Consider the following 22,795-nt stretch of genomic DNA (forward strand, 5'->3'; position numbering starts at 1 on the left):
ATCAAAAAAGAAACGCGATTTTCTATAAATAAAAAAAAAAATAATAAATAAATAAATATAACTTAAATAGAAAGAATAACATATGGATTACACCACATATTCGTGTTAATTATTAATATAGACGATATTTGTTAAAAATTCGATCGAAGGAGAACAACGATTAACAATTTTTTTTTTTTTTTTTTTTTTTTTTTTTTTTTTTTTTTTTTTTACCTAGAAACCTGAGTAGGGAGAAAATAATGGCAGCGAGGATTTTTTCCTTATTTTTTCGCTGCTCATCATTTCGCGTAATCTCGATCGAAAGATTGAGAATTTCGATCCTCCATCAATTTTTCGGGGCGTAGGCGGAATAAGGCAAATCTTGAGGAGAATCGTTGGAGGAGGATCGTCCCCAATAATTGTGATCGTGATCGTCGTGATCGTAATGATGCTGGTGTTGAGCGTGCTCGTAATATATCACCTTGGACGGTTTAGCGTTCTTCAGATCTAACCAGAATTTGGTGGCGTTGATGACGAGGGTAGCGATAGCGATGAAGAAGAATTTGAGCTGGAAGTGAGTCGAGATCAGTTGAAGGAGAAGGCTGAGCTTGGCTTTGAACAACATCGCCAAACCGAGCAGCTTTTGCAGTTGCTTCTTCTTCTTCTTTCTCCTCCCACGTCCTTCCTCTGCAAATCGAAATTCTTCCGTTTAAGAAACGTTTGAGAAACGTGTCGCTTGGATCAATCATTTGCGAATGAATCAAGTTTTGGTTGGAATATCTGTTGTTATTAATTATAATTTCTAGAAAGAAAAAGGATCCAGAAATAATACGTAATAATAAATTTTCTTTATTCCGCCAAGAGGAAACGTTAATAATAACGCGCGAATCGACACAGATACTATGAAAACACTCGGCACGTTCTTTACCACGAACTCACTCTCTTCGGTCGCCTAGGTGGCCGCGATTTGCGCCACCATCAATTGTTTACGCGAGTTTAAGTGTAACGAGACGTTCTCAAGATCTACACGCTAATTCGTATTGTGCCTCTACTTTCATTCGCTTCTCCCTTTTTAACCGTTTTTGACGAACCGTTTTTACGGGTTGAATTGGTTTCGTCGCAAAAAAAAAAAAAAAAAAAAAATTGATAAGAGTAATCGGAGTAATACGAATAATTTGAGATGAACGAGTCCGGTGACCCGGATACTTTCAACTCTTGTGGGCCACATAATTCCCCTCTGATGATGATGATGATGGCTTTCCCCTCGAAGAAGAAGAAGAAAAAAAAAGAAAGAAAAAAAAGTCACGGTCTTTGGACGAAAAAAATTCAAACATTTCAATAAAAAAAAAAAAAAAAGAAATTACGATATCGTTGCCTCAACTGGCGGAAGATTGTTCCGTCAAATTGTTCAATTTCTACGATTCGCTCGACAAATGACGACAACGAAGTGTAGGATAACGAGCACCGATGATACCGTTAGAGCAAATTTGCCCAAGTCGCATAATCATTAAATAGTGTGCAAACCGAGAGAGAAGTTGACATGGTATCGAATGTTGAATTTCAAGTCAAACGTGTCCTAGTTGACCTAAAGACACGTATTCTCTCCTCTAACGTACTACTACACGCCTCGTCTTCTTCTAACGTTCACGTGTTAATGCGCTTCTTCGCAACGTTGTGAAATGTTCCGTGTAAATGTAATTAGTCTCGTTTGCTTTACTCCGTCGTACTAATATATATATATATATATATATAGGAAGTTCGAATTCGGTTATCTTCTTTCTACTCTCTCTATCTATCTCGGTAGAGTTTGTTTTTAAACGCACGATTTTTCTCGAGTATTTTAAGGTTGAAAAAAGACGAGAAATAAATAAACGAGTTGGGAATGCTGTTCAAAGTTATCGTTTCGATTCGAAAGATTGGCGAAGAAAAAAAAGACGACGATAAAGAGAAAGAGAGAGAGAGAGAAAGAGAGAGATAGAAAGAGGTCAGTGAAATTTCCTGGATATCTAAAAGCTAATAAGGCGAATCTCGTCGTCGAGTTTCGAAGATAAAACGAGTTAATTTTAAAATTGGTAAAAGTCAGCCGACTTTTTTTATGACGTCGATCGAGACACGTGGAAAAATTCACATTTGATTTTTTTTTTTTTTTTTTATTATTACGACGCGCGTACGAACACGTGCTCTCTCAGCTTTTCTCTTTCATCCAACTACCTTTGTGGCTACTACCTTTTCTTTTTTTTTTTTTTTTTTTTTTTTTTTNCGACTCGACAGAAATTTATCGCAAAGAAATCAATTATCAAATCAATTTCGTTACTTCGAAAAAAAAAAAAAAAATCACTATTCTCACCGTGTTCACCAAGTTGTGAAGTTTCGTCCACCTGATCCGCTCTTCCGGGATTTTGAATGTCGTCGACAAGTTCGGCCACGAAATTACCAGCCTGCTCTATCACCACGCTCATCGGTGTCTCGCTCTTCTTCCCCGTCACTTGCATCTCGATTCGATCCATGCTTCTTGCCAGCCTCGCGCCCAAACATCCCAACGCGTTCTCCTGTAACGCGCAGTCGAGCAACGCCTCGTCACTCTCCTCCTCGGTTTTGCCGATCGGTTCACCCCGAGCATCGTGGAGGATCGTAATCCCAAGGAGAAACAAGATGGTCACTGTTATCCTCATGATAGGAGGGAGGGGGGAGGGACGACGTATTATAAAATTTGCGGGCGAAACTGAACACTGATCCGAAAACTCCACTGATTCACAGTTCGTCTACTACCTCCCTTCGTCCTTCACCCTTCTCCAATTCGATCCTCTTGCGTCTTCGACTCGGCCTTCCGCTTTTTATATCCTTGGACCGTGTGTCACGGGCACGAAGTGGTTGTGGAAGGCGCGTGGTCGAACATATATCAGACTCTAACCCCTTCCTTTTGGACTTCCGCCAATCAAGTTGGTCCTGTTTCAAGTCGGACCTCGCTCGCCATCCCCCCACTGCCACGGTTTTCGTGGGCACACATTGTTGTTGAAACCGAGCCGCGTCTGGCTCTCCTTAAGGAATTCTGGCCGCCTCGTGGGGTCGGGCCGCTCCTGTGAATCGGAAAGAATTTTTTACCGGTTATCCGCGCGTGCAACACAAGAAAGAGAGATATCCCTAAAACTTCCCCATGGGATGTTATCGAGTTGAGTCATTTTTGTTTTCGTTCGAAACGAAATACGAATACGAAATTTCCTCCTTGCCAATTTCTTTCAAACACACCAATTTTTCTCTTAACGCGGATATTCCTCCAAAGTGTTTATCTATTTGATTTTTTATTAATTTCAATAGACGAGAATGGAACGAGAGTTTTAAAGTTATTTCTCCACCTTTCGCCCCATTTTTCAATATCCCTTGCGTATCTTTCACTTAAATTCACAGAAGGATTCGTTAAAATAATAATAATAATAATAATAAAGAGTTTTAAAGATACGAGAGGGAAGGGGTCTTAACGAAGAAATTATTACGTTCGTCGATCGAAAAATTTCCTTCCTCTTCCCCTCCCTCCTATTGGAAATTGGCATCCCCAATAATTTCCATCGCGTTTCCTGTTACATTTTTAATGACACGTCGATACGATGTTTCTTTCTTCCTTTCTTTTTTTTTTTTTTTCTAGTTACTGAAAAGCATTAATGGAATTAACATTGTACTCGTGTAGCTTGGCACGGGTGTGAGTCACGTACGTGGACCAACGACAGAAATTCCGCTTGGACAACGCTGGGATGCTAATACAACCTAATTCTTCTGGCCATCTTTTTTTTTTTTTTTTTTTTTCATTAAGCCAGGAAGAGGCACGGGGCCGTAGTGAAATCGCGTTGCTTTCGAAACGCCATGGAATTAAGAACGAATTAAGAATAACTCGCGCCTTTATCCCTAAGATCGGATGGATCTTCGATTCGATCGAGTATTTATTGCAAGTCCATGTATCGACGATTATCGATATCGAAATAAAATAAGATGAAAATCTCTTCGTTTCCATTCGTTTCGAATAATAATCGACGGAGGCAATTATATATTCTCTGCTCTCGATTAGCATAATCGAAAACGTTGCGCATAATCGGCGCGAAAGAGGGAACGGTCACAGCTGGTTATGAATGATTATTGCAGGATGAATCATCGTTGGCACAAAAGATTCTACGAGCGCTCGAGTGAAAACGCTTGCTTTGATTTGATTAATTTGATAAATTGAGAAGCGATTGAAAATTTAATCGGGAGAGGAGAGGAGAGGAGAGGAGAGAGATTTACGATTTTTCATTCTCCTTTTTATTTCTCGTCGATGTTTCTTTCTTTCTTTCTTTCTTTCTTTCTTTTTCTTTTTTCGCGTTACATGAAATTCGCGAAAGATCAGAAGAAAAGAAAGTAAGAAGAAGATCATTGCAAGAAGATCAGTAAAAGAAGGAAACTCCCTTTGAGTCGTCGCGATTCATCGTTAACGAAAGAAACATTGGGTCGATGATCAAATTCGTTGGGCAAATAATTCAATAATTCGTGTTCTCGATAATTGTTCGCTTCGATAATCAATTCACTTGTAGTGAAATTGAAACGATATCGATCATCATTCGCTATTCCTTCGATCATTTACGTGGTCCCCAGCCACGCTCTCGGATGAATTCCTCTCGCGAGAAATAAATTTCTTCTCCCTCTTCTTCGTCGAATTCCTCGTCGCGGGATCGATCACGTTTCTCATCAGCCTTCCCTCTCGTATCTTTAAAAAACTCTTGTTCCATTCTCGGGACGAGCCGTCTATAAAAATTAATAAAAAAAATCAAATTAATGAACTTGCGAGGCGAGAGGAGTTAACGTTAAAAAAAATCCATCCATCGTTTTCCTACCATCTCTCTCCTTTTCCATTAACGCGCCCCTCATCCTTCCCAACAAAGGATCGGAAGTCGACGGTTTCGCAATCGTATTCCGCGTGCCGGCAACATCTCCAGCCTTGTCCTTTCCTGCGATTCTGCGACACGCCCTCGTTATTGCCTCCTTCAGCTTCCTCCCACCTTTCGCCCCATTTTTCAATATCCCTTGCGTATCTTTCACTTAAATTCACAGAAGGATTCGTTAAAATAATAATAATAATAATAATAATAATAATATTCTTCGCAAACTTATTTCGAAAACTTACGAATTTTGATTCTTTTATAACGCCTTGTCACAACGAAATTATCGTTTTTGTCCCTTTTGAGGGAAGGAACTTCGTGATACATCCCGTCCACGGTTACGAATCCATACTCCCTCGTGATAATCCCATCGGCATCTTAATCGAACAGACACGTAAAAAGTAATTTTTCCCCAAACTCGTTCTTCCTAATTTTTCTCGATCTATTATTTATTATTATTTTTTTCTCTCGAGTCACAGTTACATACCTTTGTTCTCGTGTTTGTGCTGGAAATCGACGATGTTGATGGCGAACCGATACGGTCTGTCCTCTGGGGAAGCAGAAACAGCGACAACGGCAACGTCGGCTCGGTGATCTTGGCCGTTCTGCGCGATCGAGACGGGAACGAACGAGAGAAAAATGGCGCAGAGGGAGAGGAAGGTTCGACGATACATCCCTCGAGGGAAATGTCGTCATCGACGCGATACTCGTTTATTATTAAACGATTATTTCCCCTTTCGAGGAAACGAAGGAATCGTCGTCGGATGCGGGAGAGATGCTGCAAACACTTTACGATCGAAAGATTGAATGAGCGAAGGTGTTCGAATCCTTCTCGACCGTTGAACGATGGAACGAAACGAGTAGGGAGGGAGAAAAAAAATTTTCTCTTTGTCGATTTATCAAAAATATTTGCCAGAGAGAGAGAGAGAGAGAGAGAGAGAGAGAGAGAGAGGAGGAAATCGTGTTATCCGTTTATTGGAGAAAAAATCCGAATGGAGAGAATAGGAGAATCGCTCGACGCTCGCTTTCATCCCATGCGCTTGAATAATTACAACGACAACAAACACGAGTTATAAATCTTTTTACGGCCTATCGTGAGTACGCGTATTTATCGCGAAGACACGAAGCCATAAAAGTTCTCGTTACAACCTTCCTTCCTTACCGGTATCTACCAATCGCGAAGACAACGCAATTTTTCTGTCTACCCGATATAATCATATGCGAATCTCTTCTTCTTTGACGAGCCAACCATCCTACGATAATTACTTTCTCGATCGGCGTGTACAGCTTTCGATACATCGTTGCGCAATTTTTGTAAAACGCGAGTTCGATGATAATTCATCATATGGATATATATATATATATATATATATATATATATATATCGATGATCATCGTAAAATATATCCATTCGTTCGAGATTATCGAATGTTTCGTCGTAAGGATCATAATAAAAGGCGAATCAAACGTTGCGCCGACGACGCGCGCAAATAGAAAACGATTTATGAGATATATCGTCGAGGTGAAAGGTGAAAGCATGTTTGGAGTTGCGTAAACGTAGGAAAAGATTAAGGCGATAAAGGGCTTCCAACCTCTTGGAGAGGAGAGTTTTGAAACTGGGACCAAGAGCGTTGGGGAGAGCAGGGAGAATTGGAACGGTGTGCTACGTTTCTGAAAAAGCTGGATGCTTTCACGTAGCGCGATCTAAGCATACAGAGATTAATCCGGGTTCGATTCCGATTTGCCGCGTAACGTATGCGGCGTGCATCGTGCATTTTGTAGTTTAGAAAACGGTATATAGAGGCGCACGTTTCGTATGGCGAGCTGTCGATACGGCCGATTGATGGCGATAGCATACCAACTAAACGCGCACGGAAGGTGGGTTTCTGGCACGTATACGCACATCGAATAACGAAACCTTGAACGATAAATTCGACATTGACGGTACTTTCGTTACGTGTCCCTAACATTGATCTATATTGATATTCCTCGCCACGAAACGTTACGCTCGTCTCCTCGAAAAGTGGAACGCCTTCTACGCCGCGATTCTTCGCGAAGAATTTTGGAATTTTTGTATGATCGCCTGTAGCGTTGTATCGTTGTCGCACGGATACGTTCGTAGTAACGTGGACGACGATCGAGCGCGTCAACGAGCACTCGATCCGTCATCGGGACGGTGTTATCTCGATTTCGATTTCGACGTCGAATTTAACGGCAGAGAAAAGGGAAAACTGGTACGTGGTCGGTGGTTCAGAATCTGGACCGAAATGCCGTTACGATGCCGTTCGAAAGTGGGCCGCTCGGTGTATCTCGTGCTTGGTTGGTCGCTCGCTGTACACAAGACGTTTCCACGAGAGCACAATTTAATTTTAGTTCCTATAGTTGATCGAGCGCCGATTCATCGTGCGGAAAATTAATTCAATATTCTTCTCGACAAGTTTCGTGTAAAATAATCATGATTTTCGATCACGTATCACAGACGTATATACAAATATATATATATACATACATATATAATTATATATATATATATATACATATATATAATTTTCGTTGGAACAATAATTATCTTAAACACGATTATTCGTTATACGGATATAATTCTATTTGAAAAAGTGCCATCTCGTTCCTCTTCCCCACCATCCGTCGTCATCCGCTTCCGGTTCGTGATAAGTTTCGTAATAGTGTTGGTGATATTCAGGTTTGTGGATCACTATCGTTTCCGACTTCTTGGAATTCCTCAGCGTGTTGTACAGCATTATTGCCAACGCGATTTTCCCTACGAACAAGCTTCGGATTAAACTCAATTTGATGGAGGAGAGGGTGACCGGTAGCCATGCTAACTGAAAAATTAAACGGACGAAAGAACGTTAGAGTTCGGTATCGAGATTGCTGGATCCTTTTTCTTTTTTTTTTTTTTTTTCTTTTTTCTTTTTTTCTTTTTCATAGAAAAGATATAAACCTGCATCATCAAAGGGATCATCATCATCGCCATACCGATTCCTTTTATAATTTTCTTTTTATACCTTATTATTCCAAATTTTCGTTCCTCTGGATCGTCTCCTTGAAAGAAGAAGACGAGATTCGTGAGTGAGTAGCGAATTTCAAAAAAAAAAAAAAAAAAAAAAAAAAAAAACGATATTTTTTTCTTTACTTACTTTTAATCAAAGACGACATGCTCAGCTTCACGGTCGTTTCGTTATTCGTCACGTACACGGCAATTCCTCGAGAAATGTCTATTCTCAGAGCGTTGCTCGAATCCTTGGCAGTATGGTTAGCACGCGTCAACGTTTGGTACATAATCGCGATGCACAAACACCAAAAAATCGTGTCCACTTTATTCATCGTGCCGCGTCTCTCTTAGGAAAGTTAATTCTTAAATGCAAAAATGGGAACTTGAATCGACACCTTTATTTTTTTTTTTTTTTTTAACTACCTTTCTAATTAAAGCTAATTAATTCTTCGCGCGTCCCCTCACCTTTTTCCCTTCCACCATTCTATCATCGATTTCCACCATTAGAGGAAATAGAAAATCTTTCGACGACCGTGTGTACCGTTAATCGTCGGTTTCGGCACCGCCTCTCGCTACTTGCCTCACTTCCGGTCCCCCGAAACTCGAATCGAATAATTTTTTCCGCGAGCAAAACGACGAGCGGTTCTTGGTTTCGAAGTCGGTGAACAGACTGGATGCACGGCGAATAGAGAGCGGACATTTTCCTTTTTTTCTTTTTCTTTTTTTTTTTTTGCTTACCCCACTAAACCGGGAAACTGGAACTCGTGCAATTCGTCGAGCACGGAAGACGCGACGCGGTTGGTCGCGGACGCGTGGTGTGAATCAAGCTTGACCTTGAAACGCGGAAAACTTTAAACTTTGTTTCTCTCGATCTCCCGTTCGAAAAGGAAGCCCCTCTTCGAAATTTTTTTCGATAAAAGTCGAGAAAAGAATAATCGAGGCAAGAAGAGAAGGATCGATTTGATGATGATGAAAAAAAAAAGAAAAATTTAATAAAATACATTCTACGATGATATACATATAATTGTTACGATTAAACGTGGATGGTTATCGAGACGGAGAACGCTGCTTCCTTACTACAATAATAAATTAATACTAATATCGCTAAGTTGAGGTAAACGTGTTGAGGTTGTTGTTCCTTAAACGTAACACGAGTTTACACAATTTTGGCCTCTCAATTTGGTCTTTTTCTCGATTATATCTATATGCGATTCGAGGCGAGATGCCAGTCTTACTTTTCGAAATAAAACTTAAATAAAAAAGAACTTAAATTCTGAGAGTAAATATCCTTTGGTACGTGGAGAGCAAATGTAGCATCGAGTTCGCTTGATCGTATAATAAATTATCACAAATAATCGCGATTTTTCTTCACAATTGAGGTATAGATATATAGTCGAGGAAGGAACGATGTACGCGCGACAAGCCTAATTCTAATTGCGACAAATATATATATATATATATATATATATATATATATATATATATATCAAAGAAACGGTCTCTTCAACGGGGAGAGGGTTTACGATGCTCTGTAGTAGTAGTGGTGTTCCCCTCCTGGACCGCTCCCCGGCATCCAACCGCTGTACGCTTGATTGTGAGCCGTTGGTGGACTGTTGTGAACGTGCACATGGATCGGTTGAGGAGTCTGCGCATTGTGCTGCCAACCGAAGGAGAACTTGGCTATTAGCGTGCTCAGTTTCAGCATTAATAACATGGCACCTGTAATGGCGAGTCCGCGTTCAGATCGATGCGATAAGATAAGAAAGGGAATTTATATTTATTATACGCGTAGAATTTTACGATGCGCGGCATCATTATTTTAAAAGGATAGATTTTCTTTTTTCACTTACCAACGAGCAATCCCTTGACGGAGATCGCCGTCAAAACGATCAGCATCGTCATCATCACTCCCATTTTGTACATCATCGGCATCAGCATGAATTGGATTCGCTTATGACCGAACGTTCGACCCTCTCTTCTCGTTCCTTCTAAACATTAGACACGAGATCATTGTACAGAATTCTGTTCACGAGTGGCTCGATACTATACGACTCGGAATAATATCGTTTGTATACGAATTATTGTATGTATTATATTATACGAAACGTATTGAATTTAAAATTTTTTACCCTGTACACTCCTCTTCCTTCTCCTGCTCCTCTCATCGTCGATAAATTGTTCGAGTCGATGTGTATCGGGATCCGGTGAAGTGTCCTTGGAAATGGGCAGCAGTTTGGTTGGTTTGCCGCGTTCAGTTGGATGGCGGTGAGCTGTAGCAACGACACCAACACTCTCCTCCTCCGTGCTGGCGAGCAGAGATGCACTTTTTGGAAAAGTAGACGCGAGCAACGCGCACGCCATCGCCCAACCAATCGGCCGCATTATCGAACCGGTTGCGATGATCACGTGGCCCTCTTCATCGACACCGCGTATTCGATCGAGGTGAGAGAATTTTCTCGAGAACTCGTTCGTTTCCTTTGTAATAAATTCTCGGAATTATCGAAAAATCGTGACGGGACGAATCCAGACGAATCCAAGGAACCACGAATTGTGGAACGTGTTTATCGAGCTCGCACGAGCCGGCGTATGATTCGGACGAACGGCCACGGAGCCGTTCCAACTCAAAAGAGGATCGGCCTGCGCGGTGGATCTGCGCAGCGCTTCGAATTTCCTCCTCGCGGACAATTTGGTGGACGTGGTTGAAACACTTTTTTTTCCTTTCGGAAAGAAGGTTCGACGATTCGATATATATATATACACGTTATAAATTTCATTTCGATCGTTACGTAATGAAACGTTTAATTATATATATAGGGAAATTCTCTTTTCGCGCGTGCAGATTTTTAGAAAGGAGGCTATACAGAGGAGAGGAGAGGGAGGGACGGTTAAAAATAGGATTTGAAAACTATAGGTCCCTTCGAGCATCGTTGGAAATTTTTCTTTCCGCGTCGAGTGTACGTCCCACTTTCTACTCATTGTCCTACAATCGTTCGTATCCCCGAATAGGGATATTCGTTAAATCCCGTGGGCCAACCGGTGATCGTAGCCAAAGTGAAAAAAAAAAAAAAAAAGAAGGGAAAAATTTTTCTTTTCCCTTCTATTTCAATTTTTAAAAATCGACGAGAAGGGAAAGCGCGGGAATTCACGGTCCTTCCGTTCACCAATTGTGCTTCACGCCCTGTTAATTTAAACGATGCGGCAAGTGGCGAGCAGTTGTTTACGAAACAAGGGGAAAGAAACCTAGTAAACGATCTCGATAATTTCTTTTCCAGGTGATCCTCGATTGTTGTCGAGATAAAAAAATCCTCATCCGAATTGAAAAAAAATCGGACGACGTGAAGAGAAGGGAGAGAAAATACGGACGAGAATAAACGAAACGGAAGCAACCATTCAGATCGGATCCCACTCGGATACAGATCTGTTCCGATTGGTATAGTTTTTACTCGCGGTAAAATAATAATCGGCGGTGAAAAGCATTGTGAACACACCTTAAGAGCGAAGTGCGGTACGTACTTACGATGAATAAAAGGAAGAAAAGTGCGGTACAGGTTTACTGCATCGGGTTTAGCGCAGTGAATCCGGCGTGTGGAAGGAAAGAGAGAAGAAGCAGAAGAGGAGCCGAGGAAGGAAACTACGGAGGAGGCCATGTTGGAAAATAACGCGCGTCGTAAAAATTCTTTACCCTTCGCGCGGATACCTGTTGCCAGGGTAAAGATATACCTCTTTCTCCCTCGGCTTCATCCCGCTCTGGTCTCATCTCGATTCGTTCAAGGACTTAAAAATTCGATCCCCCCCCCTCCCTTGGTTGGTACCAGAACCAGAAAGGCCGTATTAAAGATGAACTCGAAACCTTGCTTGCTCGACCGTATTCCACCTTGTTGTATTGCCTCCATCATGCCTCCATCCCCCTCCCCACCCTTCGCCTTCGTCCTCTTTTTGCTCTTGCCTTTCCTATCAACTCGCGCGTCCCTCCATCGTAGCGAATTCTTAAAACCTGTGTGCCGCACTTGCCGCGGATAATTTAAGAAAACGATAAAAGGGAACGGATGGACGATACAATAAAACGAGAGAGAGAGAGGGAGAGAGAAAATCTGCGAGAATTCTTTTTTTCTTTTTTTCTTTCTTTCTTTCTTCACGTACAGCCCTCTTGGTCCCGCACGGAGCAAGTTCTTCCTTCGTCATTGGGAGTCATTTGTCGGAATAACTTTTCTTTCTCCTTCCTTTCTTTTTTTGATTAAAATTCCACAATTTGATGAAGAGAGTCAAAATGCTTGGGGTAAAAACGAAATCCGCGATGGCGATTTATACTTTTTTCCCCTCCATCGATAACAACAACAGAATCCAAGTAGCAGCGAATTCAAAGTACAAAGAGCTCGAAGTTGGATCTCGCGTCGAGCGCGCCGCGTTATTTTCCAAGCACCACTGGCTCAAGGTTAAATGGCTCATTACCGTGTTGGCCGCAAGAAGGAACAGAGTTGGACACACTGAGCGGTCAGCAACCGGTATTAACCGCCTCGGCCATTGCTTCTCGAGCCGTAAAGAGAGAACCTATATCCTCCTTCCCTTCAACCCTCGATCCAACTTTATAAAATTTTTCTTATCGAGGAACGCTTCGAACCCGTCGTCGTCTCTCTGAACGAGCGAGAGAGAGATAGAGAGAGAGAGAGAGAAAAAGCAAAAAAAGAAAAGAATCTAATTACGATTCATCCCCTCTCGAAGAAGCTCTCAACTTTGGCTACAGTCGTGTTTAATGGAACGATTCCGCGAATCGTTCTTTGTTGAAGAAAATACACGCGCATTCTCTCTCCCTCTCCCTCTCTAAAAGAAGCAAGTAAAAGAAAATGCATTTACACCCGTTAGAGCGCGAACTCGATTCGCTCGCAAGCAACCCCGGGGTAGGTCGTAGAGGGGCGGCTCGGTGTAAAAATGGGAATTCCCTGTGCTCGTACCCACGGAACCGGCGTCTCGTTGGTCGAGCCTCTCTACGTACACTGTTACGAGCATCCTCGTTCGATGCGCCCCGGACGGTGGTATACGTATTACCGTACACCTCTCCGTACGGCTCCCATAAACCGGCTCACAACTGGCCGAGACATTCGCCTCTCGACCGCGACCATGAGAGCACTCGGCTCGCGACGCCCACAGCTGCTACCAGCCGCTACCAGCCTCCACCTTCCTCCGTCGTTCCTCTTTCTCGCGTTTCTGTTGCTCGCCTTCGTCGCCCGCGGTGGCGAGCCGTTGCCGAGCGCGAACCGCGACGAGGGTTCGAAGCTCGTCGGGAACGGGAACGGTGACTTGACGGTGGCCCGCTCGAATTCGTCCGATTCCGGCCAACGACTACGGGACGACTACTACGACACCCCGACGGGTCGAGGTGAAAAAACCTTGGGACGCGAGGAGCCGTGGACGCTCGTAGGTGAGGAGCGGAGGAGAAATGTCGGCGACGCGTCCAACGATCGGAAGAGGAAGGAGGTGCAGGTGGGGGAGGAGGGGGAGGAGGTGGAGGGTGACGGGGAGGAGGTGCCGGCGAGGAGGCGAGGGGACGAGGAGGCCGAGGGCGCGGTGAAGAAGAGGAGGAGGAACGACGTTGGCAAATCGGCGGAGGAGGTGAAGGAGGAGGCGACGAGCGAGGGGATCAGGAGGTTCGACGGCGTCGGGCCTCGTCAGGCGATTATCCCCGATTATTTTCGAAAATCGGGCAAGTTGGAGAAGGAGGAGGAGGAGGAGGAGGAGGAGGAAGAGGAGGAGGCCCCTTGCAACGAAAGTTCGGAGGAGGGAAGGGGGTACAGATCGTTGGCCGAGCAACGTATCGGCGGATCCAAGACTCGTAAGAGCTCCACCGTTTACCTGAACGCGGAGGAGAAGAGGATATCGGACGGGGAGCAACAGTCGATCGTCGACGGACAGATAAAGAGATTGATATCGATCCGGGACGACGCGTTGGACGCGAGGACCAAGGCGGGCGAGATGGACGAGGCGAAAGTGTTGAATTTCAAACGGGAGGTCGGGACGGGGCGAGAGATTCAGCGGGGAGGCAAGGTAAAACCCGGTATTCGGGTAAATATATAGGTAGTAGGTTGTTCCGTGGAAAAATCGCGCCAACGGTTCGATCATCACCGATTCTCGAGTATCGAGGAATAACGAGCGCTGGCTCGACTTCTGGTTTCAGGGTGACGACGGGCAAAAGTCGGGGAAAGCTCGAGATCTCGGGGATCGGCAGGGAGGAGGTGGGATCAGGCTTCTCACCCCGGACACGTTGGTGTACAACATCTTGCAGGACGCTTTGGAGACGTATCAGAGCGAGGAGCCACGGATCTCATACATCGATATCAACAACGACACGTTGAAAGAGTTGGTGACCACCGACCAATTGTACATACTCAGGATGGCCGAGAAATTTTTGCCTCAAACCCTGCGCCTCGACTACTCCGAGAAGATGTTCTCCTGCGTGAGAAGATTCGAGTATCGCAGCTGCGTCAAGTACATCGCCTGGCCTATGATCAAGCAATACTTCCCCGCCCTGCCCCCCTTCCCCGACTCCCACGCCTGGTACCCGATAATCGACGTGTATCCCGTCTTCCCCCCTCTGCCCGCTTATCTCGAAGGTATCCCCCCGGATCTGGAGTTGCCGGAAGTGGTGGACGCGGACGAGTCGAAAACGGGGAAGAAAAACGGGCAACCCGAGGCAACCATCATCCAGATCCTGCACAACGTTCTCAAGGATCGCCGGGCTGACCCCTACCCCACCCCCGCCCCCTCCTTCCTCGATCGATCGGCCGACATCTACGTCGCTTTTCTGCTCGACGATCGATCGGTAACCATCAACTTGACCGACCGAGCGATCCCGACCTCGTACAGGACCCGACTCGTCCAGAACACGGTCAGGTGCGCGAAGGAGTACGATTACCTGGCCTGCTTCAAATACTCCGTCTGGCCCATGATCAAACGCGTCTCCCCCTCGCTCCCCGACACCCTCTTCACCCTGCCGCCGTCGTCGCAAGATTTTCAGAATCCAATCGCGAGCCTCCAATTTCCAAGATTCGTCGTCTATCTGCCCACCGCCATCCGGAAAGGCGACTCGATCTCGCTCCCTCCTTACCTCCTCCCGTTCGAGGAGGGGGGGCAAAGAGGGGAGGCGCGGTTGAGCTCCTCGGACGAGTTGGAGACGAAGATGTTGGACGCTCTGGCGAAGGTGCGGGACTCGGTTGACGCGGCGAGGGAGATGTCGACGTTCATCTTGACGGGGAACGCCGTGACGTACACGATCTCGTTTACCAAGAGGCAGATGGAAATTTTACGCTTGGCCGAGTATCTGGTCCCCCCCTCGGCGCGCCCGATCCTCGTCGTCGACGTTCTGTCCTATCTTCGTAGCAACGGCGACTTCGTCGACTGTGCCAGGTACGTGATCTGGCCGACGATCGCCAAATACGTGGCCGATCTACCCGACTTCCCCCGAGTGGCGGAGGAAGGGAAGGGGGCGACGACTACGACGACGAGGAACGTGCAGAGATCGGCCGCAGAGGGGGCTAATTCCGAGGAAGGAAGGGTCGCCTCGGGGGGGAAGGAGAAGAAGGCGAGCGTGTTTTTCCAGAAAGAGTCGCGGAACGGGATCCCGAGTGGCGTGCCTGTGATCAGCGTGTCCGGGACGAGGTTCGTGCCAATATTCACCGAGCTTCCCGAGACCGTAATTCTCAACATACTTCGTACGATCCAGTTTCAATCCCTGAACCCGAACGTGCCGATTTCGTCCCAATCTTCCTCTTCCCATCCCTCCGCGATAAAGAATTCCCAATTCCTCGAGTTGCTCACGGAACAACAGGCGAGCATCGTGAACGTCGTCAACGTATTGCTCCCCCCCGGTATGAGGCCCGAGTTCGTCAACAAGATGATCGATTGCCTGATCGATCGGGGGAACAACTTCCTCGTGTGCACGAGGGACGTGGCGTGGCCGATGCTGTTGCAATATTTCCCATGGCTGCCCAACTTCCCCAATTTCGGTATCGTCGCGTCGAGCACCTCCACCACCGCCAATTCCACCACCACAACCACCGCCACGGTCGACAATCAGAAGGGCACCCTGACCGAGGTCAACTCCGCCCCCCCTCTGTCCGAGACGAACGTGAAGACGAGGCAGCACGGGGACACGACGGTGACGATAACCGACACGAGATTCGTCCCGATACTCAACGACCTACCCGAGACGATCATCCTCAACATATTGAAAGCCGTCCAACTCTCCGTCCCAAACTTGCCCGCCCCACTTTCCGACTCGGTCACCGCGAAGGAGTATCCCCCTCACCTGACCGAGCATCAGATCAGCATCATGAGCGTAGCCAGGAACTTGTTGCCGATACGAGCGAGGGCCGAGTTCGATCGGGAAATTCTACCTTGCCTCGGGGAGAGGAGCTTCTTGGAATGCACCAGGGACGTGACCTGGCCGATGATCGCCCAAACTTATCCCTGGCTCCCCGATTTCCCCAATTTCACCGCCCTCCGCCAGACCTCGCCCCAGACGCCCGGCTCCATCCGATTCCAATTTTTGCTCGACTCCGCCGAACAATCGTCACCGCACGCGCCCGGGCTCGAAAGGAAGCCGGGTGAGCGGACGAGCGACTCGAGGGAACGGGAGGGTGGGAAGGAGGTGGAGGAGAGGATGGAGGACGTTCTGTTGAACATTCTCGGGAGAAGCGAGGACGGATCGGTGGATCGTTCACAGTTGAACGCGACCGATCCTCCGGCGCTGAGCGAGAGGCAAGTGGTCATCGTGAGACGGATCGAGGAAGGGATACCAGAGGCGGAAAGATCGTCGTACGTGACGAGAATGCTGGATTGCTCGGCTCGTTACAGTTTCGCCACCTGCGTGAGCAACATCGGTTGGCCAATTTTGAAGCGATACAATTCCTCGTTGCCAGACCTTTCCACCGTAACCGGCCTCTTCTCCCCTTTGGTTGCGCCGGATCTGAACGCCGGTATCCCGTTACCTCCAATCCCTCAACCTTCCTCCGACCCTTCTCGATCCTCCCTGCCTTCAGGAATTTCGCAGATCGACGTCGCCAAGTCCTCCACCGAAGCTTCTTCTTCTTCTTCTTCTTCTTCTTCGGCTTCTTCTCGAACGGCTTTGAGCGAGGCGGAAGGGCAGAGTCATCCGGGGGACGGAGGTCAGGAGGAGGAGACGAAGAAACGAGAGGCAACGAATACGCCGTCAGTAGGTGAATCAATCGTTGATTGATATTTATCAGAGATCGTGAAACAGATTCCTTCCTTCCTTTCTTTCTTTCTCTCTTTCCGTTTTTTTTTCTTTTCTTTTTTCTTTCAGACAACGGAGGAATCATCCCCGAGTACGCAGGCCAACCGACAGGCATCCCCATAGATATCTCGAGCGAGAAGGTCCACGTGTCGGCCATCGGTATCGTTCAGCGAGGGGAGAAATCGGAGGGGAGGGGAGGGCGTAGGGAGCGTAGAAGCACCATGGAGTCGCGCGATTCTTATTACGATACCGATTACGAAACGGCGGGCAGATTTTCGTCGACCCCGATGTTCCCAAATATCACGGAATCCGAGTATCTTCGATTGTTGATCAGAGTTAAGGAGAAAACGAAACCCTCCTCGAGATCGAAACAGTATCTCGTCGACAATTTGAATTCCACGATCAGAGATTCTTTGACGGCGGATCAATACGAAATTTTGAAGATCGTCGAGGATCTGGACGGTCAAGGATCGAGCAAAGGGCTCGCGTCGCAAACCATGAATTGCATCCTAAGTCTCAGCTTCATTAGGTGTTTAGCCATCTTCGTTTGGCCTCTTATCGTCAGCAATTTTCCGAGTCTCGGTATCCTGGGACGTTCTCTGAACGCGAACGAGTTTCGACGAAACGATCCGACGGCACGCTCTTCCCTCGAAACGGAAAAACAGATGCAAGAATTTTTCGCCATGTCAACGACCGAGTTCGAAGAAGAATTGTTGAAAAGGAAGGAGTCGATCGAGAGATTGTTCCTCGACTTGTACAGAACGTTGACCGAGAAGAAGTTCGAGACGAGTATCGGTTACTTCAAGATCAAGGGTTATGGAAAGGACGGAGCCGGGCCGGCCTCGTCCTCCAGAGAGGGGAGAGGGGCCAAGCTGAAAGACAACAAGAACCTACCCAGCATACTGACCATCATAAGCGACATAATGGAGGAGGTTTTGGATCAACGTCCGGAAGGGGAAAGGGCGAAGAAGGAGAAAGAGAAGAAGGAGAGGAGCATAGAAGGGTCGAGGGAATCCGATGTTCAATCGTTGAAGGATGGGCAGGGATATATCGGTATCAAGAGATCGATGAACGACGACGAGATAATTACCATGTTTCTCGATAAGATCAAATCGAACGACTCCGACGAGGTGGCGGTGGAGGAGGAGGGGGACGAAGGCACCGGGTATCTCGCTTCCGAGGATGCGTACAACGCTTTCGAAGTTCTTTTCGGCACGAAATTACACGACAAACTCGCGAGGGAAGCGAGCTTGCTGCCCCTCGACTCCTCTCGATCGTCCGAATTCTCGGGAAGGGAGAGGAACGACTCGATCGAACCGATCAAACGAGTAGACATCGTGTCTTTGGAATCTCGGAAACGAGTCCCGAATGGGGGAGACGAGTCGAAGATTTCGCCGATCAAGGATCGAGTTGCGTACGATTTTGAGAAAGAGCTGTCCGAGGGGCAGGAGGAGAGGCGAAGGAAGAAACGAGCTAAAGCTTATTTCAAGTCGTTTTTCGAGAGATACTCGTCGAGGGATAGGCGACGTTTAAGGGACGTGGAAAGCGTGGAGGATAACGCGATCGAAGGCGATGAAAACCAACGAGGTGAAAACGACGAAGGATCGACTCTGATCGTTCGATTGCCGCGTCTACGGGACGAGGCCGCGTCGAGAAAAGGTACCGCCGCTTCGTTGAGCAAAGGTCTCAAGTCGAAAATGTCGGAGATGATGCCAGGGTTCGGCCTCGTCTTATCTTTCTTGCTCCAATTGGCTCTGGCGCATGCGCGTGCCACCGCCTCGGTGGCCGGAATGATCAGCAACATGGCCCTGGGAACGGCCATGTTCGGGATGATGCGAGACTCTCTTTTCGGAACGAGCAACAATCCGAAAATTAAATACGTTTACGATAACGACAAGACGGGGCCGGGCATCTCCTGGCCTGCTCAATACGAATACGCCCCTCATTACTACGGTTAGCGATAAGATTGATCCAACGTTCTAGAATAGATTCTTTTTCTTTACACGCTTGATAGATGGATAGAAGAAGCGATACTCGATATTCCGGAATATTTGGTAACGCGATATCGCTCGATTTTTTTGGGATACATATACGATTTAGCCTACGAGCCAGTTTTAAGGAATAGAATGGGTTCCACGGTTTACACGATTACGATGATTGTACGCTATTAGTAGAATATTAATATTATTAAGGCACGGGACTTGATGTAAGAGTTAAGACTATAACTTCGATGTTCCAGGGTTTGTCGTTCACTCCATTAAAGGTTGAATAACAATGAACGTTGTATTGGGCTAGCTTTAATTTTCTTCCGTACGCGACTGACGTATATATATACATGTATATGTATATATATATATCGTTCGTCGGTGCTCCTTCTCAGTCTTCCTGAAAAACAAATTATATATATATATAAATATATATATATACATTATACACGTAACTTACTATATAATAGCACGGACTGCAGAGACTCGATCTTAGCTAGGGACGAACTAAATAGTAGTTTCCACGAATTTGTTAACACGCGGATAAAATTTGTTATTAGAAGCGACAGCTCTTGTTCGTTCGTGGAGGGGTTTATAATGGTGAAGGGTTTAATAACAATAAATAATTTCGTTGGGCAACTCTCTCTTATCGATCTCGGTGTAATCGGTACGCTCGATGATGATCAAAGACAACGCAAGAATATATAATGTTATATCGAATAAAAATCTTAGTTTGTAAGGCTGTAAGCGATTGTTTTGCTCTATCTCTCTCTCTCTTTCTCTCTATGTTTCTACGTTTACGAAAAATAAAACGCTTCAGAATCCACTCATCCACTGATTTCCTTTGCACCACCTCTCCACCCGCTCCCATTGTCTCTCGCCTTTTTATCGATTGTTCTCGCCACCGCTAGTTTTTTTTCTTAAGATAAGAATCGCTGGATTACGACGCGCGCGCAATGTAATTATTCTCGTCTCTTTTCTTCTTCGTCGTTAAACGATAAAACGAGCAACGGAAGAGAAGAATGTTATTGGATTCTGCGCTTTATCGCGATCAGAAATCAGTTAATTTTAAAGTCTTGAAGAACGTTTCTATTCAACACTAATTTTTTAAATGATAATAAAGCGCTATCGATTTTCTCATTTTGCTTCTCTATTTCTAAAAGACAATTAATGCGAATACCGCATTTAGATACGATAGAATCACGATGATGGTCTGTCGAACCGTTTGAAGATCAATTATACAGTATACGAGTTGAACTGATTCACTGAAATGTTTTTTATTTCACACTTTCACGTAAAATTAAACGCGAAACGTTTTAATCTCTAATTTCGTCACTGTAACAGAAGAGGCAACACCGAAGGAACTTCTTCTTTTTCCTCTGTTCGCGCGTGATTCTCATCCGTCACTTCCACCGAGAATGGCAACTCGTTTAAGTAAAACCTGAAAAAATATGTGTTGATAAGAAGAAAATACAAGAAGAGAGTACAAAATAAAATAGGATTCATTCATATCGCATCTACCATTCGTTCGCGTGTTCACAGTCGACGTGTCCTTCGTCGCTGCACACACGTTCCCGTTGATCGAAAAACGTATCCTTCGGACAGACGACGGGGAAACCTTTTCCCGAATCATCGCAAGCGTGGAAAATTCGGCAATCGTATTCTAGATCCGCGTACAGGCCAATCGGTTTTCCCTCGCAAGAGAATCGAAAGATCAGGTTGTTAAAAAAATCCAAGTCGCCAAGTCGTTCTTCGGAAAAATCTTCGTAAGTCTCTAAACGATGTCGATCCTGTGAAAAATAAAAAAAAAAAGATATTCTTTTCGAACTTCCAAAAAACGTAACTTTTAAACGTAAACGAAACATCTTACGACGTAACCCAAGGTTGGTAAAGAAACGACTGCGAGAAGCAAACCTGTAAAACGATCTAATCTAAGATTCCATCGTGAAAGAAATTCTGAATAATTTTCTTTACTCACGAGCCCAGAGCAGAAACTTCAACAAGAATATCATCGAATGATCCATTTTATAAAAAAAAAAAAAAAAAAAAGAAGCGTAAGATGTTCGTTCAATCGACTCGCAATTTTCGTTTTTCGAATCACAATCTTTGCACACTGATACTCGGCTGATGTGGTAGCTGTCTTTACTTGCACTACCGGTTTTCGAACCATGCCACTCGGAGAACTTATCGACCTTAATGACCGCGTAATTTCTCGAAAAGCATAACGCCATTTCTCGTTATGGTCTAAACGATCGCTAACCGGGATATCCGGTTATTATTTTACGTTTAGCGAAGCTGGTAGTTAATTCGATTAAAGGACGATACTCCTTAACTATAAAAAGAGGAAGATTGCGAAAAATTTTTGCGAAACATACGAACGAATTTATTCGTGAAAATGACGTACAAATTTAACATTCAACCTGCTTTGCGTTACACTGAGAATTCGACGATATCGATGTTACCATCCTTGTATCGTTTCCAACATTATCGATTAGAATGCGATCGCGACACTATGATCGAAATTAAAACCGATCGAGTTTATTCGTATATCAAAGAAATGAAATTTTAAATTACGAATTAATACAATTATAATTAAGCAAATTATAAGCATTTAATTAGAATCCACTTTTTGTTTCTCTAACATCATTGACAATATATCGTATTAATTTCTTCATTTTCACTCGATAAAATTATAATTTTAAACGATTTCACGTGATTAAGAACAATTCACTTACAACGATATTATTAACGATTAATCATTTCATTAGTTCAATTTTTTAGATTTCCATCACGTTTAAATTTCGATCGAAGTAAATAAACTCGAATATATTACAGCGCCGCATCACGTTGATTGCACACATACGATAGATTAGAGGCAGTAACTGTCATGACGAACGAGTCTTCTGTTATAACACTCCGTAGTTTTATAATTTATCGATTTATGCATATTTAATAAATTTAAATTACGATTATATTCACAATATCATCGACTTTGTGTAAAATATTTTTATTATCATTGAAGAAGAGAAACTAGATTAATTAAAATTGATTAACACGAATTTTTTAAACTATAACATCGATTGAAAACGTTTACAAGATTATTTTTACGTACCAATAGATGTCACTGTAGCTCGTAAAACAAGTCAGCAAATCGTGATCTAACTTTCACAAATATCCACCAATCGCAGACAGTCTTCTCGGCTTTCTTCTAAACCAAATAGAAATGCGCCTTCGTTGAACACTTTTCCACATGAAAAAAATTCACTAAAAAAAATAAATGATTGAAAAAAATTACTTTCAAATTGGAAATTGCAATTACAAGTTAACGACAAATTTTTTCTCGATTTTTAACGATAAATTTGGACACGGGAAAAGAACAATACGAAACGATTGTTATGGAACGTGAATAAATAGGCTTTAGTACGGTCCTGGGAACTCGATGAGCCAATCGAGCGCAACCTTAACGTCCTCGTCTCGTAGAAATGTTTCAAAGCCAAAGAACCCGCGTGTCCACGAAAGGACAGCGTGTATCAACTGCCAATGGGAGAACCCTCTCTTCTCGAGCCGCCTTTCTCTTTAGTTTCGAGCCACGACTCAGTTTTCACGGTAGCCTCATCCTAGAATCATTCGCAGAATGTTTCCAAGACAGAAATGTGGTGAAACGTTTACG

At 44.7% G+C, this 22,795-nt stretch overlaps 6 protein-coding genes across 6 annotated transcripts; 1 reads left to right on the forward strand and 5 right to left on the reverse strand.

Annotated features, from left to right (window-relative positions):
- Positions 1-236: 236 nt before the first annotated feature.
- Positions 237-2,718, reverse strand: LOC122711262. Its single transcript, XM_043929837.1, has 2 exons — positions 2,327-2,718; positions 237-666 (listed from the first exon to the last, which is right to left on the reverse strand). The coding sequence occupies exons 1-2, from the start codon at positions 2,649-2,651 to the stop codon at positions 326-328; spliced, it is 666 nt and encodes a 221-aa protein (XP_043785772.1). The 5' UTR covers positions 2,652-2,718; the 3' UTR covers positions 237-325.
- A 1,840-nt stretch (positions 2,719-4,558) lies between these two features.
- On the reverse strand, positions 4,559-5,636 carry LOC122711233. The gene is made up of 4 exons (XM_043929803.1): positions 5,368-5,636; positions 5,126-5,257; positions 4,836-5,039; positions 4,559-4,746 (listed from the first exon to the last, which is right to left on the reverse strand). Exons 1-4 carry the CDS (start codon positions 5,552-5,554, stop codon positions 4,559-4,561), a joined length of 711 nt encoding a protein of 236 aa, XP_043785738.1. The 5' UTR covers positions 5,555-5,636.
- Positions 5,637-7,483: 1,847 nt separating this feature from the next.
- Positions 7,484-8,480, reverse strand: LOC122711276. Its single transcript, XM_043929870.1, has 4 exons — positions 8,359-8,480; positions 8,039-8,255; positions 7,843-7,943; positions 7,484-7,723 (listed from the first exon to the last, which is right to left on the reverse strand). Exons 2-4 carry the CDS (start codon positions 8,223-8,225, stop codon positions 7,484-7,486), a joined length of 528 nt encoding a protein of 175 aa, XP_043785805.1. The 5' UTR covers positions 8,226-8,255; positions 8,359-8,480.
- A 932-nt stretch (positions 8,481-9,412) lies between these two features.
- On the reverse strand, positions 9,413-10,397 carry LOC122711234. Its single transcript, XM_043929804.1, has 3 exons — positions 10,023-10,397; positions 9,744-9,881; positions 9,413-9,612 (listed from the first exon to the last, which is right to left on the reverse strand). Exons 1-3 carry the CDS (start codon positions 10,273-10,275, stop codon positions 9,413-9,415), a joined length of 591 nt encoding a protein of 196 aa, XP_043785739.1. The 5' UTR covers positions 10,276-10,397.
- A 2,509-nt stretch (positions 10,398-12,906) lies between these two features.
- Positions 12,907-19,098, forward strand: LOC122711282. Its single transcript, XM_043929882.1, has 4 exons — positions 12,907-13,371; positions 13,411-13,932; positions 14,063-17,102; positions 17,210-19,098. The coding sequence occupies exons 1-4, from the start codon at positions 12,907-12,909 to the stop codon at positions 19,096-19,098; spliced, it is 5,916 nt and encodes a 1,971-aa protein (XP_043785817.1).
- A 1,332-nt stretch (positions 19,099-20,430) lies between these two features.
- Positions 20,431-21,165, reverse strand: LOC122711275. The gene is made up of 4 exons (XM_043929869.1): positions 21,104-21,165; positions 20,996-21,039; positions 20,647-20,915; positions 20,431-20,566 (listed from the first exon to the last, which is right to left on the reverse strand). The coding sequence occupies exons 1-4, from the start codon at positions 21,147-21,149 to the stop codon at positions 20,458-20,460; spliced, it is 468 nt and encodes a 155-aa protein (XP_043785804.1). The 5' UTR covers positions 21,150-21,165; the 3' UTR covers positions 20,431-20,457.
- Positions 21,166-22,795: the final 1,630 nt, after the last annotated feature.

The sequence above is a fragment of the Apis laboriosa genome, unplaced genomic scaffold (assembly GCF_014066325.1).
Source record: "Apis laboriosa isolate Shangri-la unplaced genomic scaffold, ASM1406632v1 scaffold16_cov148, whole genome shotgun sequence".
NCBI classification, from domain to species: Eukaryota; Metazoa; Arthropoda; class Insecta; order Hymenoptera; family Apidae; genus Apis; species Apis laboriosa.

Excerpts from the sequence above, each read along its gene's own strand:
- LOC122711275 (XM_043929869.1), bottom strand. The coding sequence starts at position 21,149 with ATGGATCATTCGATGATATTCTTGTTGAAGTTTCTGCTCTGGGCTC. Across the intron at positions 21,040-21,103 it reads GAAGTTTCTGCTCTGGGCTC|GTTTGCTTCTCGCAGTCGTT; the intron begins GTGAGTAAAGAA and ends ATCGTTTTACAG. Across the intron at positions 20,916-20,995 it reads TACCAACCTTGGGTTACGTC|GATCGACATCGTTTAGAGAC; the intron begins GTAAGATGTTTC and ends TATTTTTCACAG.
- LOC122711234 (XM_043929804.1), bottom strand. The coding sequence starts at position 10,275 with ATGCGGCCGATTGGTTGGGCGATGGCGTGCGCGTTGCTCGCGTCTACT. Across the intron at positions 9,882-10,022 it reads AAGGAAGAGGAGTGTACAGG|AAGGAACGAGAAGAGAGGGT; the intron begins GTAAAAAATTTT and ends TCTAATGTTTAG. Across the intron at positions 9,613-9,743 it reads CGTCAAGGGATTGCTCGTTG|GTGCCATGTTATTAATGCTG; the intron begins GTAAGTGAAAAA and ends TCGCCATTACAG.
- LOC122711262 (XM_043929837.1), bottom strand. The coding sequence starts at position 2,651 with ATGAGGATAACAGTGACCATCTTGTTTCTCCTTGGGATTACGATCCTC. Across the intron at positions 667-2,326 it reads TTCACAACTTGGTGAACACG|AGGAAGGACGTGGGAGGAGA; the intron begins GTGAGAATAGTG and ends TTCGATTTGCAG.
- LOC122711276 (XM_043929870.1), bottom strand. The coding sequence starts at position 8,225 with ATGAATAAAGTGGACACGATTTTTTGGTGTTTGTGCATCGCGATTATG. Across the intron at positions 7,944-8,038 it reads CATGTCGTCTTTGATTAAAA|GAGACGATCCAGAGGAACGA; the intron begins GTAAGTAAAGAA and ends TCTTCTTTCAAG. Across the intron at positions 7,724-7,842 it reads TGATCCCTTTGATGATGCAG|TTAGCATGGCTACCGGTCAC; the intron begins GTTTATATCTTT and ends TTAATTTTTCAG.
- LOC122711282 (XM_043929882.1), top strand. The coding sequence starts at position 12,907 with ATGCGCCCCGGACGGTGGTATACGTATTACCGTACACCTCTCCGTACG. Across the intron at positions 13,933-14,062 it reads AGATTCAGCGGGGAGGCAAG|GGTGACGACGGGCAAAAGTC; the intron begins GTAAAACCCGGT and ends TTCTGGTTTCAG. Across the intron at positions 17,103-17,209 it reads AACGAATACGCCGTCAGTAG|ACAACGGAGGAATCATCCCC; the intron begins GTGAATCAATCG and ends TTTTTCTTTCAG.
- LOC122711233 (XM_043929803.1), bottom strand. The coding sequence starts at position 5,554 with ATGTATCGTCGAACCTTCCTCTCCCTCTGCGCCATTTTTCTCTCGTTC. Across the intron at positions 5,258-5,367 it reads GCACAAACACGAGAACAAAG|ATGCCGATGGGATTATCACG; the intron begins GTATGTAACTGT and ends TGTTCGATTAAG. Across the intron at positions 5,040-5,125 it reads TTATAAAAGAATCAAAATTC|TGAAAGATACGCAAGGGATA; the intron begins GTAAGTTTTCGA and ends TGTGAATTTAAG.